General features: G+C 40.2%; 2 protein-coding genes across 2 annotated transcripts in view; one reads left to right on the forward strand and one right to left on the reverse strand.

Moving 5' to 3' along the window:
* rab15 (RAB15, member RAS oncogene family) overlaps positions 1–3,879 on the reverse strand; it is a 14,650-nt gene extending 10,771 nt beyond the window's left edge. The window contains exon 1 of the mRNA XM_058379659.1: positions 3,449–3,879. Within this exon, the coding sequence (XP_058235642.1) occupies positions 3,449–3,572 (124 nt within the window). The 5' untranslated portion in view covers positions 3,573–3,879. The remainder of the gene's footprint in view (positions 1–3,448) is intronic.
* A 1,613-nt stretch (positions 3,880–5,492) lies between these two features.
* Positions 5,493–18,659, forward strand: fntb (farnesyltransferase, CAAX box, beta). Its single transcript, XM_058379640.1, has 12 exons — positions 5,493–5,773; positions 6,056–6,120; positions 11,326–11,398; positions 11,859–11,950; positions 12,657–12,803; positions 12,882–12,965; positions 13,238–13,324; positions 14,764–14,893; positions 15,376–15,508; positions 16,507–16,618; positions 17,637–17,751; positions 18,236–18,659. Exons 1-12 carry the CDS (start codon positions 5,687–5,689, stop codon positions 18,356–18,358), a joined length of 1,248 nt encoding a protein of 415 aa, XP_058235623.1. The 5' UTR covers positions 5,493–5,686; the 3' UTR covers positions 18,359–18,659.
* The last annotated feature ends 259 nt before the right edge of the window (positions 18,660–18,918 follow it).

Here is an 18,918-nt window from a genome sequence, read left to right on the forward strand (position 1 = left end):
TTGAATTTTGTGATATTTTTATTTTCATTTGACTTAAATTTGATTTGAATTTTATGCTATTTTATTTAGAATTTTATCTATATTTTATGCTATTTTAATTTGAATTTTATCTGAATTTTGAGTTATTCTTATTTTAATTTTATTTTAATTTTATTTGGCTTTTCTATTTTTATTAGAATTTTATTTGAATTTTGTGCTATTTTGATTTGAATTTGATTTAAATTTGATTTTAATTTTATGCTATGTTGAATTTGAATTTTGAGCTATTTTTATTTGAATTTTGAGCTATTTTTATTTTAATTTTATTTGAATTTCATTTGAATTCTATTTTAATTTCATTCTATTTCAAGGTATTTACACTGTATGGTTGTACTATTTTTACCCGAATTTTATTCTATTTTCATAATGCTAACAGGAAAATACAGCGTTTCCCTGCACTGTACGGTTGTGTATGACAAATAGAATGAAATTTGACATTTTTATTGAGAACACACTTAAAGACGTCCTTTTTAAAAGTGCTTAAATGATTAATCACATTATTTTTTTTATTTTTTTCTTGATTTCACACTAGCACACACTTTCAAGGATACTTAAAACCTAAACATTTCCACAGGGAGACTAAACAGAATGATAGAAATGATAGAATTTGTCACCTCCTGCTTAAAAATCCCTGCAGTGAAAGATAGAGTGAATTATATAAAGAAAGCATCTGTCACTTCAGGATCATCGACTGGCGTGACTGCTCGCGGTCACGTGACTCATCACCACGTGTTAAATATCGCCTCTCCACATGAATAATAGATCATTTCTAATCCCTGATCTAATCCCTGACCTGGCTGGATGATGATGAAGATGAGAGTGATGATGTCATACACATGCGCAGGTCTGATCTCACCCTTCTGGAACACGTTCACGTATCAGATTTGGTCTGATCTCGCACCACGTATTAAAGTGTTTCAGGTGTGTGTGTGTTTTTTAGCCTGGATTTGTGCTGCTTCAGCTCAGTAAAGTGAACAGAGCTATAAAATCATAACAGAAGTATGACTCTCATTCCCACGACTCTCAGACACACTGTGATGATGAACATCAGTAACTCCAGTGTTTTAAAAAGTTCATGTCTGTTCATGGATCAGTCACAGAGAGGAACTGAAGACCGCTTCACCTTTAAAAACAGCACAAAAAGTTCATTATTATATTGGGAAGAGAGCATCAAATTGTTCCCTCGCTCTGTCTTTCTCTCTCTCTTTCTCTTTCCCCCTGTCTCTGTTTCTCTCTGTCTCTCTCTCTTGCTCTCTCTACCTTTCTCTCTCTCTGCCTCTTCCCCACTCTCTCTATCTCTCTCTGTCTGTCTCTCTCTCCCTCTTTCCCCCTCTCTATCTGTGTCTCTCTCTCTTTCTCTTTCCCCCATCTCTCTGTTTCTCTCTGTCTCTCTCTCTTGCTCTCTCTACCTTTCTCTCTCTCTGCCTCTTCTCCTCTTTCCCACTCTCTCTATCTCTCTCTGTCTGTCTGTCTGTCTCCCCCTCCCTTTATCTTTCCCCCTGTCTCTCTGTTTCTCTCTGTCTCTCTCTCTCCCTCTTTCCCCCCCTCTCTCTGTTTCTGTCTGTATTTTTCTTTCTCTCTGTCTCTCTCTTTCTCTTTCCACCTGTCTCTTTGTTTCTCTCTGTCTCTCTCTCTCTCTCTTTCTTTCTCTCTCTCTCTCTCACTCTCTCGCTCTCTCTCTCTCTCTCTCTCTCTTTCTCTCTCTGTCCAAACTGGTGTGTAGTTTTATGAAAGTGGGAAGAGCTCTAAACAGATATATTTATCAGTAAGCGCTCCTGAGCGGTCAGAACAGTAAATATTTTTAATAATTAATAATTAAAACATTCAGCCAGTTACAAGCATATTTGTTTCAAAGAGTGCGACTGTTGCCATGGCAACATTTACTACATGTTACTGAGTACAGCAAAGTTAAATAAATGTTCACATGACACTCCATGCAACTGTGTCTCTATACACAGGCTTTATGAAGGCTTATAACAGGTTATAAGAAGGACACGCAGGGTCAGAGCTTGGTTATTTAGGAGAAGAATGTGTTTTAATTGTTTAGACAGGTGACGTGATTGTGATTAGTTTAGTTTAGTTTAGTTTAGTTTAGTTTAGTTTAGTTTAGTTTAGTTTAGTTTAGTTTAGTTTAGTTTAGTTAAACTAGCAGTTTAAAATATTTTACATATTTAAGCTAATAATGTAGCTGTGAGGGTGAGTTAGCAGTAACTATTATTATTATCATTATTATTATTGTTGTTGTTGTTATAACAATAATATTAACAACAACAACAACAACAACAACAATAATAATAACAGGAAGAAGATTTTTTGTTTGTTTGTTTATAGAAAATCCTTTATTCCTGACATTGTTATTGTAATAATAATTTTTCATTATATTTATTTAATATTTTTAAGCAATAGAAAACCATTTAAAGCAGGACACTGATAATGTTTGCTGGAATCCAATCAATGATCAGCCCTTAGACACCTGATAATAATAATAATAATAATAATAATAATAATAATAATAATAATGTGAAGAAGAAGAAGAAGAAGAAGAAGAAGAAGAAGAACAAGTAAAGGAATGCTACTACTACTACTACTACTACTACTACTAATAATAATAATAATAATCCTTTTTATTAATTTGTTTTAATATATTTCCATTCTTTATTTCCAACATTGTCCATGCCTGACAAAGAAAACTGCAACAACAGCTGTAAAAATATTAACCATTAATAATAATGATTTGTTTTTTATTTATTTTATTTATTTATTTATTTTCACCATTGTATTTTTCAAATTCTTTGTATTTTATTTTATTATTATTACATACTTGACCCCTGACAGTAAACACTGTCTATACCTCACAACAACAACAACAGCAACAGTTGTAAAAAATAATAACCATTAATAATAATATGTTTTTTATTTTATTTTATATATTTTTTTTTTAAATATCTTTTATCTCCACTGTTTTTTTTATTCCTTGTATTTTATTTTATTTAGATTTCCATACTTGATCCCTGACAGTAAACACTGTCTATACCTCACAATAACAACAACAAAAACAACAACAATAGTTATTGTGGCTGTTGGAAAACAAAAGTGGATTGTTTAATAATGTAAAGCTTCTGTTTAAAGCATGAACCCTGCTAATGCACCAAATAAGAGGCCCAATAATAATAATAATAATAATAATAATAATAATAATAATAATAATAATAATAATAATAATAATAATAATGCAGATTTTTCTAGAACTATGCTCCCAGCTCAGTGCACCAGAGACAGTGATAATATTCTGTTAGCCTTCCTAAATCCACCCCCCTTACCCCATGAAGCACCACCACCCCCTCCCCGCGCGCGCCCCCGCACCATGCCCCGCACCATGCCCCGCACCGCTGTGCGTGTTCTTACTCACCGATGGTGGAAATGTGTGAGGGATGAAACGCGTTGTCGGTGAATCTACATAACAGGCAGGTCTTTCCGACTCCCGAGTCTCCGAGCAGCAGCAGCCGGAACAGCACATCGTACTGCTTGGCCATGATGTCGGAGAGGAAGAAGAGGAGGAGGAGGGAGGAGGAAGAAGAAGAGGAGGAGGAGTAGGAGAAGGAGAGCGCTCGGCTAGCTCAGTGACGGATTCCCAGCACATATACACGCCCCGCACCGTGAACCCGCATCCTGCGCTAGCCTTCCGCCTCTGTCCATCCACAGCGCGGGTCTGCTCGGACCATACAGAGAGGAGAGTGCGGGAGGAGGAGGAAGAGGAGGAGGAGGAGATGGTGCGGTGAGGTGCGGTGCGCGAGCAAAGAGGAAGGGTGCGGTGAAAGATCCGTTCACCTCCAGAAAGGGGCGGGGCCCAAACACACACACACACACACACACACACACACGCCCTACCCTACTGTAGGATGTCAGAGGTTACCATGGTTACCACGTTCCAACTGTTTAGTGCTGTATTTTACCTCAACACTCTTATTTACTTTATTACTTTTAAAACAAATAACTACTTACTCCTTCCTTACATTTTTATTTAGAGCTTCAGTGTGTTTTTAATTCATTAATTAGAAAAATATGAAGTTAAAATTAGAATAAACATGAGGTCACCATGGTTACCACGTTTACCACGTTGGTTATCCTACTGTTTAGTGCTGTATTTTAGCACACACACACACACACACCTCTCTAACTGCTACGAATGAACTCTGGAACTTTGTTTATATCGGCTTTGTATATAATTTAATGTACAAATTGAGGAGGTGTGCAATATTATAGCCCTTCCGCAGGGGCGTGGTTTATGGGACTTAAACTTAAGGCGAGTTGGAGAGCTTGCTGAGAAAGTGGTTACTGAATAATTGTATAAAACTAATATATTTACCAAGCATTACCTGCATCACAGGTACTGTTAGATAAACAGTATATCTGTGTGTATCACTCCACTCGACTGTCTTCGAAACGGTTCGTCAGCAAACATGGCTGTGATTCAGTGATACTTTTTTTATTCAGGAATATAATTATGATATAATATATATGAAAACTCATCAAATGAAGATATATAAGATGATCGGAAGACGATCTCACCGGAAGCACCATTAACAGGACCAATATGCGCTCTTTAGTAGTGATGTGTCGTTCATGAACGATTCGAATCTTTAATATGACTCGGGAACAATCAGTCGACTCAGAGAGCGATTCGTTCATTTTGTACTGACCGCGCATGCCATTCCACAGGTCATCTCCCAAAGTCGTCCTTTCGTCACGTGACAGCCTTATACGTACTGGAAACAGAATGATTCGTTCATCTCCCGAGTCTTCAGGTTCAAAAGATTCAAAGGATTCAATGATCCGAGATCAGTAAAATGATCCGAACTTCCCATCTAGTCGACGTGCTATAAAGTGGGCGTGGCTTCTTCTGGAACTATTTCCACTAGCGGAGCAAAAAAAAAAACAAAACAAACAAAACATTTATGTCTGAAATGTGTCACTTACTCGATATTACTTACTTGTTTATAGAACTATTGTATAAAGGTGATATACCTATTATTACTCTACACCATATTCTACAATAATATTCAGTATAATTATTTTAATTGTGTTGTTTATAGGCTGATAAACATGTAATTTCTCACTCACTTATTTTTAAAGGATATACCTACTACAACGGAAATGTGCGTTTTATTATTATAAAATGTGTCCTGTCCGGCTTGCCGTTGTCACTGAACTTCATTTGGATTAAATCCTATAATTGTATTATTTCTTTCCCACGCGTATTATGATAAAGTTCTTCTTCTGCATGATGATTGGGTAATAGCCTGACATCCTGCTAGACAATTGGTTAGCTATGTAACAGACACTTGTAAATACCCAATAAGCGCTCCGGTGTGAAGAAGTAGGCGGGGATTTCCGGAATACGGGTGTGGGGAAATATAAGCAGTGGGTGCTTAGGAGTGACGCGTTTTTCACGCGTGTATAATTCGCGGATCTTCAATTTATTATTTCCCGGAAGTGATCGCTGGGTATGGGGTTAAGATCTGCATTAAACGAAAGAAAGAAAGAAAACGCTGACGGGGAGAAATCAGAAAAGAAACTTTGCTAGCTTAATAGCTAGCTAGCGGGGTCGTTTGTAATTTATTATTATTAATATTATTATTGGGCGAAAATGGAGCCTTTACGGTGTTTTAGCGACTCCCATCATGTGGAGGAGTTTAAAGATGATGGTTTGAAGACCGTGACCTCTGCAGAGCAGGTGAGAGGCATGTCACGCGCTGTTAGCTAACTGATATCCAGTGGTTGCCATTAGCAACAGTGGAGGAAACGTTAGACAGTAATAATTTATTCTGTGCTTTGTGTTGTAACTAGCAGCGCGGCATGTGTTGGTACGGAGCTTACGTCACTTCCGGCGGTCTAACGTGTTAGCTAGTTTATTTATTAATTTTTTAAAAGAGTTGAAATTGTTTATAAGCTAACTAGCTACAGCTGTTAAATAAATGAGATGAATAAATGAGCTGTATTTGATGTGTTTGTCCAGAGAAAAGTTGAACGCAGCATCAAAGAAGTGCTGAATGTTTACCAGCAAATCCACTCTTCACCTCAGTGAGTAATATTCAACCTTCTCTCATCTGAATTCATTTTAAAATGACTATAAAACAACCAGACATGTACACACACACACACACACACACACACACACATATATATATATATATATATATATATATATATATATGTATATGTGTGTATATATGTATGTGTGTGTGTATATATATATATATATATATATATATATATATATATATATATATATATATATATATATAATGTGTGTGTGTGTGTGTGTGTGTGTATATATGTATATGTATATATATATCTATATCTACCTTAAACGTATCAAAGATGTAATAGTGCATTTTATTTGTGCAAAAAAAAAAAAAACCCTGGAAGACATGTAGAACACGACTTCCGGTCCTCGTGCTTATTAGGTTTTGTATGTGCTTCCTGTCATCATCTTATAGACACTCTATGGGTCTCTGTAGGTATTGGAGGCGGAGCTTCGTTAACATGGGCGGCGATTATTCAAATTATGACCCCACCCATCTGTTAGTGACTAAACATTAACCACCATAATAAAGGTTACTCTTACCTAATGCTAATTTAGCAAATGCTCCTTTAACATATTGGTTGTTAGTTTTGGTGAGGGATTTTATTTTTAACTAATTTTTAATTGTTCATGGTGTGAGAGTTGGTCCTGTATGAGGTAGACCAGCAGAAGATGACCTCAGACTCCATTTCTTTCACTAAGAGCAGAGGAAGATTGTTACTGCTGTAGCTCATCTCTCAGAGTTTTGACATGTTGCGTGTCCTGAGATGCTTTTCCGCTCACCACAGGTGTACAGAGTGATTATTTGAACCATCATAGATGTCTTGTTTAACTCAAACCAGCCTGCACATTCTCCTCTGACCTCTCTCGTCCAAAGAGGTGATTTTCAGCCTGTAGAAATGGATGGTTTTTTTCCACAACATACTGTTTAAACTCTAGTGGTGTGTATGTGTGTGTGTGTGTGTGAGAGAGAACCTCTGGAGTTTCTGAAATAATAAAAAACTAAAACTCTTGACCACTCCTGAATCTGCATGGTTTTGTTCACTGCCATGCTGCCATGTGACTGGCTGATCAGTTTATGGCAAGAATGTACAGGTGTTCCTAATAAAACAGACAGTGAGCTCACCTGGGTCATATCAAACTACACTGAATATTATTATATAACTTTCTGAACTTTATATATATATATATATATATATTCCCCCAGTCATGGGTTTTATCAAGACTCACTCCAAATGATAATATACACCTATGTATGATATACACATATTCGACGTACACCGATCAGACTGAATAAGACTGATGATCTCCTCATCATGGCATAGCGCTTTTAACAATGGACATCATCTCAAAGCAGCTTTACAGAAACATAGTGCAAAAGTCCTAGATGTTTGACAAAATCATCCCTAGTGAGCAAGCCTGAGGCGTCTGTGGCAAGGAAAAACTCCCTTAGATGGTATGAGGAAGAAACCTTGAGAGGAACCAGACTCAAAAGGGAACCTCATCCTCATTTGGGTGACACCGGAGAGTGTGATTTATAAATTATTATAAACACCAGAGAGTGAGATTATGAACAATGTCCTTTCTACAGTCATGTACAGTCAGTTGTATGTGATGCAGATACAGCATATGTATAATGTTAGTGTGTATTAATGAGCAGGTTGTTGTCCTCAAAGTCTGCATAGGATGGGCATTGTTGCTTTGAATACCCAAATCCTCACGAAGCAGTATCCTTATGGAGCTGGTCCATCTCTGGATACCTCAGGATCCTCACAGGGTTGGCCTCTTCTCACTGAAGTCTACTGGTAGTGCTAGTTTATAATTAATTCTAAACTTGACAGGTAGCCAGTGCAGGGATGATAATATTGGGGTTATATGATCATATTTTCTTGACCTGGTAAGAACTCTGGCAGCTGCCAATATTTCTAAGGTGGAAAAGGCTATTTTTGTAATATTGGAAATATGATTTTTTAAGGACAAATTGCTGTCTAATATTACACCCCGGTCTTTCACTGTCGAGCTAGTAGTAATAGTACATCCTTCTAGATGCAAGCTGAATTGTGAGAGCTTCTGTGTACTGGTTTTTGGCAGGAAAAATGGACAAGTGTAAGGATTTGAGCGAGTTTGATGAAGGGCCAAATTGTCTGGCTAGACCACTGGATCAGAGCATCTCCAAAACTGCAGCTCTTGTGGGGTGTTCCCGGTCTGCAGTGGTCAGTATCTATCAAAAGTGGTCCAAGGAAGGAACAGTGGTGAACCGGAGACAGGGTCATGGGCGGTCAAGGCTCACTGATGCACGTGGGGAGTGAAGGCTGACGCGTGTGATCCGATCCAACAGACGAGCTACTGTTGCTCAAATTGCTGAAGAAGTTAATGCTGGTTCTGATAGAAAGGGGTCAGAATACACAGTACAGGACGGGTCAGGGCTGTTTTGGCAGCAAAGGGGGACCAACACAATATTAGGCAGATGGTCATAATGTTATGCCTGATTGGCATATTTTCATTGCCTGTAAGGTGTATGTAGGGCAGCTGGACATTTTCACCAGAGTGGAATTTCTGGAAGTCATTTAACTTGGGCATAAAAACCCAAAACAAAGCATAAAATCTGCTCTGTCTTGAAGACTCTGTAATTCTTTATCCCCTTTTAGATGACAGCTCAGCTCTGCGTCTGGTGCTGATGGTGCTGCAGTGAGATTATTTAAGAACCGCACCGTGCGGCACGAAACTCCTCTGTTCTGTTAAACTTTTCGTGTTTAAGTGTTAAATCTCGCTCGTGGGTGTAAACAAGTCAAGTGTGAACCTTGTATCTGTGACACAAATACTCTTTCATACACACACACACACACACACACACACACACACACACACAACTGATCATGTGCCATAGATTTCAAGACAGAGAATTCTATTTAAAACCCTACACCTTTCCCTACACCGGCCAAAGTTTAGGGGTTGCCATGGCAACATGAAACTCGCTTCATGTTCTAAATCTTTCACGCTGTGTGTAATGACTGTTCTGCAGCCGTGCCAAAGATTTCTTGCGTGTTATGCATGTTTGGCACACGATGCAGAGGAAAATGCGAGTCGTGGGGGTTTGTTTTTAAATAATAAATCTGTTGTGTACATCAGGGCATGCTTTATTACCAAGGTCATGTAAAATATTTATTAATAAGGTCTCCATCATCATCATCATCATCATATGGATTAATTTTTGAGATGGATGTATTAAAAAAAGAAGAAGATTTGGTCAGATGCTGATGGCATTGTTGCTGATGGAGCCTGAGAGAGTTTGAGGGGTCCAAGCACCAAATATTTTTCAGCGCTAACCAACCAAAACGCCTCACTTCTTCATGGCTTCTTTACATTTTTTAAAAAAAATCTTTATCATCAGTACAAACAGGAAGTGTGTCTATGTAAAAGAAACTTTTTCCCGAGATAAGATAAATAAAAGCACTTCCAACAACACGGAACTCAGAAACCCCGTCTGTTACCCCACAGCGCTGTCCAATCCTCAATTCTGATTGGTCAGATGTTCTATATCACAGCTTTATATTAATAAATAATGCCCTCGTGTAGATACAGGATCGTTTCTATAGCAACAGCTTGTTCTCAGTGACTTGTAATATTCGTAATTGTTGATGAGGTGAAGTTTTCTAGAAGATACATTTACGGAGGGAGTCTCCAGTGTCAGCACTTTGTTCCAGTCAGATGTAACGGTGTAACCTGAAACTTTCTGACATCTTCAGGACAGATTTGGTTGGAAGTGAGAATCAGAATGTTTGTTCATCCTGTTAGGGTGCAGATTAGAGGGTTTAGTGGTGAGCGGGTGTGGATATCAGTCTGTTTGTACCTCTGCGTGGTGTAAAGCTGCTTTATCCTCAGCTGTAATTACTGTGTTTGTCGTGGCTCAGTGGGAAACGCTGGATTTCAGCTCGTGACTTAATGATAGGTGGCTCAGCTTGTGGTGCAGCTCCGCTTTGTTTCCCCTACAATTACACAAACAGCAGCAGCAGCACCGGGACCAGCGCTGATACACAGGCACACTGACTCACTCAGAGGAACCAGGGTTCAGGGTGGCATCAAGAAAACACCCTCAAGGGTGAGAACTGGTGAAGAGTGAGTGAGGGTCAGAACTAAAGACAACAACCTACATCAGAGCAGACTTCAGATAAGATGAAAAATCAGACCAGTCTCTAGTCCAGACTTCAGACCAGTTTCTTGTCCAGACCTTAGACCTCAGACAAGACCTTAGACCAGACATCAGACCACTCTCTATTCCAGACGTCAGACTTCAGACCAGTCTCTAGTCTAGACCTCAGACATAGACTTCAGACTAGTCTCTATTCCAGACCTCAGATCAGTCTCTAGTTCAGACCTCAGATTTCAGACCAGTCTCTAATCCAGAGCTAAGACCTCAGACTTTACACCAGTCTCTAGTCCAGACTTCAGACATCAGACCAGTCTCTAGTCCAGACCTCAGACCACAGACTTCAGACCAGTCTCTAGTCCAGACCTCAGACCACAGACTTCAGACCAGTCTCTAGTCCAGACCACAGACCAGTCTCTAGACCAGACTCAGACTTCAGACATCAGACCAGTCTCTAGTCCAGACCACAGACCAGTCTCTAGACCAGACTCAGACTTCAGACATCAGACCAGTCTCTAGTCCAGACCTCAGACCACAGACTTCAGACCAGTCTCTAGTCCAGACCTCAGACCACAGACCTCAGACTTGTCTCTAGTCCAGACCTTAGACCAGTCTCTAGTTCAGACCTCAGACTTCAGACCAGTCTCTAGTCCAGACCTCAGACTTCAGACCAGTCTCTAGTCCAGACCTCAGACTTCAGACCAGTCTCTAGACCAGACTCAGACTTCAGACCAGTCTCTAGACCAGACTCAGACTTCAGACCAGTCTCTAGACCAGACTCAGACTTCAGACCAGTCTCTAGACCAGACTCAGACTTCAGACCAGTCTCTAGACCAGACTCAGACTTCAGTCTCTAGACTTGTGTCTTTAATTAGTTTTAATAGAATTTTAGGAAGAATTTTTTTTATAGCTGAAACGTAAACAGTCTAGTGTTGAGCTTAAACTGGATCATTTCCTATTGAAGCTGAAGTGTGACCAGTTTGTGTTTGGAGAGCGCTTTATACGAGGCTGGAGAACAAACTGATGTGTGATCTGTTCTGCTCTGTATTTTCAGGCCCACCTTACTACGAGAACAACACTACCAATATCTGAAGAAAGGATTACGCCATCTCTCAGATGCTTACGAGGTAAGCAGTGGTCTTTCAGGAAGGGAAAAAAAATGTAGGTCCTGACACGGGTAAAGACGATGGACAATAACGAATGGTTTTTTCCCCAGTGCTTCCCAGGAGGCAAAATATATTATTAATACTGTTTGTGTTTCTTTTGACTACATTGCGTTCTCTGCTTGGTTTAGCATATGCTCTAGTGACACTGATGATAATGTTGGTCAGTGTGATTGGACGTGAACATGGTGCAACAGCTCATCCTCACAAAAAAAAACAAGAAACATCTGAGCTTTGTATTATAATTCATTATTAACTACACTCACCAGATAGTACAGTAGATTAAGCCCTGATCTTTTGAATCATAGGCTTATAGACGAATAATTGCATGTTAAAGTCTATGTCTGTGTGAGTGAGTGTGTGTGTGTGTGTGTGTGTGTGTGCTGTAGTAGTAGTAAAGACTGCTGGCTCACTCTTTTGTCAGTGTTTGGATGCCAGTCGTCCTTGGCTGTGTTACTGGATCCTGCACAGTCTGGAGCTCCTGGAGGAACACGTGCCTGCTTCTGTAGCATCAGAGTGAGTACAAAGCCGCTGTCAGAACCTCAATCCACCCCCTCTCCCTCCCCCTCTGTCATCCACGCTGATGCCCAGGACTCGCGGCATGGGGGCGGAGGGATCAAGGCCTGCGCTGACCCCTGACCTTTCCCACTGCTCAGAGAAATGACCTACAGAAACGTTTTGGTGGTGGTGGTGGTATGAGCTCAGGCTTCTCTCTGCCACAGAGGCTCCTTTTGTCCAGATATCCTGTAGGTTGTTTTAACCAATGCAGCAAATTTTAACAAGTCGAACACAACGCCTTGTATTCTGGTCTCCTTTAAAGGTTGGAATTTTTTAAAATGAGGTTTTTTGTCCTAATATGGATGATTTATCTGGCTACTGAATGTCGCTGGATCTACGAAAGATACGCCGGTGTGTGCATTGCATCGGTGCTGATCCTGCACATGCATGCAAATTCATGCATCAAATGCAAACTTTGTGTGCATAGATCATCGTGTAACATCCCAACGCTTCCCCACTAGACTGTTCCTGATAATATTCCAGAGTAATCCCTGGTTATTAGTCACTTGGGTTGGACATGTAGATAGATGTAATAAAATGTTTAGATCTGAAATTTAAAAAAGGCTTGCTAAAAGTTTGTGAGCCTGTTATATACACTACATAGTTTATAGATGTGGTGTTTGATATGAAGTGTAATAAGACTTGATGTATGATTTTCTCACAGCGTGTGTCAGTTCCTGGCGCGGTGCCAAAGCCCTACAGGAGGTTTCGCAGGAGGTCCTGGTCAACACGCTCATCTGGCCCCTACCTACGCCGCTGTGAATGCCCTCTGCATCCTGGGCACAGAGGAAGCCTATAGCGTCATAAACAGGTTGGTACTTTTACACCAGCGCTCGAATAAAACTCACTCCCAGCCATGGTGTAACGCTTGCTCCCCCTCCCCCACCAGAGAGAAGCTCCTGGACTTCCTGTTCTCTGTGAAGCAGCCAGATGGCTCCTTTGTGATGCACGTGGGTGGCGAGGTGGATGTCAGGTGAGCCTCATTGCCATGGTTTCGTGGTTATGTTGGCATGACGATGGTTTATTCCCCAGGGCTTGATTCAAACACACGTCCATTACAAACAGCTGAGCTTCATCGTGATGGTCTATCAGGTCCATACTGTGTACAACACATCAAATCCAGGACTGACCTGTGGTTTGAATTCAGTGATTGAAAAAAAAAAAAGACGATGATTAGATTAATATTAATTCTCTCATTTAAGACATGATGTGAACGTTAAATGAATGAACGGTTCTGTTCTACAGGAGTGCGTACTGTGCGGCGTCTGTGGCGTCACTCACCAACATCGTCACCCCCAAACTGTTTGAGGGAACACACAACTGGATCCTCAGGTACCTCCGAGTGTTGTGGATCAAAACGTGTCATTGTCAACATTACAGAGTATCTGACAAGTTTTAACTAGCAGCATCGGATAAAACATATCGACAGACAAAAAAATCTCAGACTCAGACGTAAATGAAATGAATCGGATAAAGAACAGACAAAAATAAATTGGACAGACAGACGAAATTAACCAGATAATCAACAGACAAAACTTATCAGTCTCAGATAAAAACACATCGCTCAGACTCGGATAAAACGCGTCAGGCTCGGACAAAACCGATCACAAACAAAACGCAACCAACTCATCAGACAATAACTAATTATTACTGAAACGAAGCAGTCAGACAAAATGGATCAGGCCCAGACAAAACTAAATCACTCAGTCAGGGAAAAAAAAGGCAAATCATAAACTCAAACAGTAAAAAAACTTCTTGAAATCGGACTAAACAAAGTCCAAGAGAAAAAAATCAGACAATATCTATCAGACTCAGACAAAACATATTACTGAAACATGCATCAGAGTCGAGCAAAATGAATCAGACTTGGACAAAACCAGAATCACTCCAGAATCATAAACTCGAACAAAACAAAATCAGACAAGATCAAACTCGGACAAAACATCATTCAAACAGTAAAAAAAACCTCTCGAAATCGGACTAAACAATGTCCAAGAGAAAAAAATTCAGACAAAATGTATCAGACTCAGACAAAACATATTACTGAAACATGCATCAGAGTCGAACAAAATATATCAGACCCAGACAAAACCAAACAGTAAAAAAAAATGTCTTGAAATCGGACAAAACAAACTCCAAGAGAAAAAAAAATCGGACAAAATATATCACTCAGACAAAACGTTACTAAAACTTGCATCAGAGTTTAACAAAATGGATCAGACTCAAACAAAACCCATCACTCAAACAGTCACAGACTCGCACAAAATAAACTCCAAAAGAAAAAAATATATGGAAAATTAGACAAAATATATCAGACTCAGACAAAACTTATCACTCAAACAATAAACACATCATAAACTCGGACAAAACAAACTCCGAAAGGAAAGAAATACGGAAAATTAGATATAATGTATCAGACTCGGACAAAACATATTACTGAAACATGCATCAGAGTCGAACAAAATAGATCAGACCCAGACAAAACAAACGAAAAAACGTTCCAGGCAAAAAACATCACTCAGAGACAAAACCTGAGACTCGGACAAAATGTATTATTTACAAACAGACAAAACACAACAGACAAAAACATTTTATAGTGAATAACGGAGACAGGATGAGGCATTATCCTCCCCTGACCTCTATACAGTCTTGTTTTCTTTCAGGTTGGTTCTTTAGACCAATTTCATAAAACGTTTAAAAACAAACTATAGATCTGACTGTGTGTGTGTGTGTGTGTGTGTGTGTGTGTGTGTGTGTGTGTGTGTCTTTAGCTGTCAGAACTGGGAAGGTGGTATGGGAGGGATGCCTGGTCTGGAGGCTCATGGTGGCTACACCTTCTGTGGCATGGCAGCTCTGGTCATCCTGGGAAAGGAACATATGCTGGACCTCAAGGCCTTATTAGTGAGTGCACACCACCTCATTATTACCCATGATGCCTTGCTCTCCATAACTCCCCCACTGAAGAGAGAGCTCATGAAGTGAAGATGAGATGATGGAATTAAAAAGAAATAAAAGTTACTGGGCAGAAAGCCGAGTCCGAGTCATGGCTCCCTCTGATTATAGCACTTCAGGAAGCATGGAGGAGAGAGCAGTCTGATATCAGCTTCCATCCTACAGGAAGTGGAGCTCTCTCCATTACACGGTTTTTAGGGAACGCTTGACTCTTTTAAAAAGCTTCTCCTGGATGAACTGCTTTTTCCTTGAAGTTAATAAGAGCGCTTGTAATGTTACTGCAAACTGGAACTGGAGACTCCTTCCATAATGCTCACCAGAAATAATCATCTCCTTACATAAGACCTCACCGTGTCCATGATCTTTGTTAAAAAATGATAAAAATGTACAGGTGTAACAGGTTTTCTCTCCTGTCTGTGTGTGACCTCCAGCGCTGGGTGACCAGCAGGCAGATGCGGTATGAGGGCGGGTTTCAGGGCCGCTGTAATAAACTGGTGGACGGCTGCTACTCCTTCTGGCAGGCCGGCCTGCTGCCGCTGCTCCACAGAGCGCTCTTTAAAGACGGTAAGACTCCTCAGGGTGATCTCCGACTCCGAGCTGCTCCTACAGGAACAACACGCAACAGCTTACGACTAATAATCTCGGCTCCAGAAGTATTGGCACCCTCGGTTACAGTGTTATGAAATCTAACCTTTAGGTTCATCAGTGAATGAATCATTTTACAACTGATATCAATTTAGATTAGAATTTATTTATTCCTTGCAATAAAATAAACAATTAGAACCCGAGACCAACAGAATCATTATAAATAATCTGCTGAATATCAGGATCGCTCCAGCATGATCCCATGTATCAGAATTATTGGCACCCCCTTAAAAAACTGAAGCATGAACATTTTTTGTTGCATAGTGTTGGTTTTTTTGTTTTTTTTAAAATAAATTGTACCAGAAGTTCCAATACTTTTGACTCTAAGCTGATTTTCCCCACCTAGAACTCAGTAAACCGTAGCTCAGTTGATGGTTAGAGAATGTTCTGTCCAACGTAAAATAGGACAAAATCTTTTGAGAGGAATAAATATGGAGTGAATTCAAAATGGAGAATAAATAATTCATTCTTACTCATAATTAGTTAATTAATATTTATTAATAATAGTAATCAATATACATTTATTATTATTATGAATAATGATTATATAATAACAATAATGATTATTATAAATAATAATAATTGTTTACATTTTGTTGGTCATAAATTGCGTAGCTTTTTCCCCCTTTTTTGTTGTACTGGAGCTGTGCTGTAAAGACAGGGTTCCTGGATGGAACAATAAATTTGGATTCAGATTCGATTCAGGAATCAGAAACGACTCTTTGAGTGAATCATGATTAAACCAGCCTGGAGTGAGCAGGTCAAACTAAAAAAAAAAAGATACATTAGGTTTGTGGTGTTTTGTGGTCAGTGCATTCATAACTAATGAACAAACAGGGATGAGCGATATCTTCAGAAGGAGTGTATACATGGAGCTGTGTGTGTGTGTGTGTGTGTGTGTGTGTGTGTGTTTGTAGGAGACGAGACGCTGAGCGTCAGCAGCTGGATGTTCGAGCAACAAGCTCTACAGGAATACATCCTGCTCTGCTGTCAGAACCCTGGAGGAGGCCTGCTGGACAAACCGGGCAAGTGAGTACTGCCCTCATTATATACAGCTCTGAAGTCCAGCACAGACACACCGTCTTCATCATTTAATAAGTGTAAAGTATTAACTAAATTATTATTATTCTGAATCATCATCATTATAACACTGCAGTGCTGCTGCGTTCTGATTGGTCAGCTGTAACAGCAGCTTGGACAGTAGTGTAGCTGCTACTCACAGGTTTATATGTAGCGTGTAAGGAGCCTCTTATTAAACAGTGATGGAAGGAGTCTCCAGTGTCAGTGCTAAAACTTGATATACTAGTGTCGTATCATAATATACCTGAATCCAAGTTATTTTAATTACCTGGGCAATTCCACCAAACACTTCCCCCAGGAACTAGCACCATTCCACCAGGAACTAGCACTTTTCTCTCAGGAACTAGTGCCTTTCCACCAGGAACTAGCACCATTCCACCAGGAACTAGCACTTTTCTCTCAGGAACTAGCGCCTTTCCACCAGGAACTAGCACCATTCCACCAGGAACTAGCACTTTTCTCTCAGGAACTAGCGCCTTTCCACCAGGAACTAGCACCATTCCACCAGGAACTAGCACTTTTCTCTCAGGAACTAGCGCCTTTCCACCAGGAACTAGCACCATTCCACCAGGAACTAGCACCATTCCACCAGGAACTAGCACTTTTCTACCAGGAACTAGCACCATTCCACCAGGAACTAGCACTTTTCTACCAGGAACTAGCACCATTCCACCAGGAACTAGCACTTTTCTACCAGGAACTAGTACCTTTCCACCAGGAACTAGTACCTTTCCACCAGGAACTAGCACTTTTCTACCAGGAACTAGTACCTTTCCACCAGGAACTAGCACTTTTCTACCAGGAACTAGTGCCTTTCCATCAGGAACTAGCCCCATTCCACCTGAAACTAGCGCTTTCCCACCAGGAACTAGCCCCATTCCACCAGTATCTAGTGCTATACCAGTTCTTCAGTGTCCTCAGTGATGATTAGGAAGATGTTTCACACGTGACGTATTTTGTTTTTCAGATCCCGGGATTTTTACCACACGTGTTACTGCCTGAGCGGTCTCTCCATAGCACAGCACTTCGGGAACAAAGATCTCCACCACGAGCTGATCCTCGGCAGAGACGAGAACAGACTGGTGAGTGTCTCAGAACACCGGTACATCACTCTGATTATCGAGGGGTCGTAAGGTCATGCATTATAAAGAGTCCTGCAGTGACTTTAGAGATTTTAGTCAGTTTTCAGAGTCGTCATGATATTTAGAAGAAAACGAGACACAGAACAAACACGGTCCATCAGCCGAGACCTTCTCACCAGCTGGGATGTGATGAAAAATGCTTAAATTCATACAGATAAAACGGAGGAGGAAACAGTAGGAATTGTGTAAAATGTGGAAATTTCATCCTTCAGGTTCCTGTATATACAAATTCTTCACAAAACTCTGAAGCATGGTGGTGGTAGTGTTCGGAGAATGTATTTTTGGGGAATATCTTTATCATCTCAAATGCAAAACTAAAGACGCAAACATCAGACCTCAGACTCTCCCCATCGAGCAGATGCTCCTGCACATCACCACCATTCCTTTTATACCCTCTCTCTCTCTCTCTCTGTCCTGTTCCCAGGCTCCGACTCACCCCGTCTACAACATCTGCCCTGAGAAAGTAGCCAAAGCCATCCAATATTTCCACACGCTGCCCGCACCAGCTCAGAGAGAAGCTTCATCAAGCTCACACCAGCACCTGTAGGCTGTTCTGGTTAGAGAGATGATGATGATGATGATGATGATGATGATATTATCTGGGCTGGTGTGTACATCACTGTAATTTAAATCCATGCTGGGGAAAAATAAACCTGCACCAGTCTTACTAAAAAAAAAAAAAAAAAACTAAAGCAAAGGCATTTTTGGGCCTTCTTGATATCAGTGATAGTTTTTTTGCTGTCCTTGATGATTGGAAACGCACTCGTGGATTTATTTTTTTTTTATTAACAGTTTTAAGGTAACGTCGCCTCCACGGTGCTGTGAAATAAAAGCTTCAACAGTTTCACCTCGGCGTGTCCGTCTGTATTTAATGCAGTTAAAGAAAGCAAAGAATAAACATTTTCTTCATATACTGGAATTAAACCTCAATTCTATGCAAATTAGGAACGATGCAGTAAAACGATTGGCTCCAGCAGGTCAGTGGATCTGTGGCACGTGCGGTCCCACGTTCTTTCGGTTCCCCACACAACTGTAGACTCGTCTCATTAAACACAGACACTTTACGAAGAAAAAGAAAGCTTAGAAGAAAGACAGATCTCTGGCGAC

The sequence above is a fragment of the Hemibagrus wyckioides genome, linkage group LG25 (genome assembly GCF_019097595.1).
Source record: "Hemibagrus wyckioides isolate EC202008001 linkage group LG25, SWU_Hwy_1.0, whole genome shotgun sequence".
NCBI classification, from domain to species: Eukaryota; Metazoa; Chordata; class Actinopteri; order Siluriformes; family Bagridae; genus Hemibagrus; species Hemibagrus wyckioides.

Coding starts and splice junctions, on each gene's coding strand:
- fntb (XM_058379640.1), top strand. CDS start 5,687: ATGGAGCCTTTACGGTGTTTTAGCGACTCCCATCATGTGGAGGAGTTT. Junction 13,325..14,763: donor ACACACAACTGGATCCTCAG/GTACCTCCGAGT, acceptor GTGTGTCTTTAG/CTGTCAGAACTGGGAAGGTG. Junction 17,752..18,235: donor GCAGAGACGAGAACAGACTG/GTGAGTGTCTCA, acceptor TCCTGTTCCCAG/GCTCCGACTCACCCCGTCTA.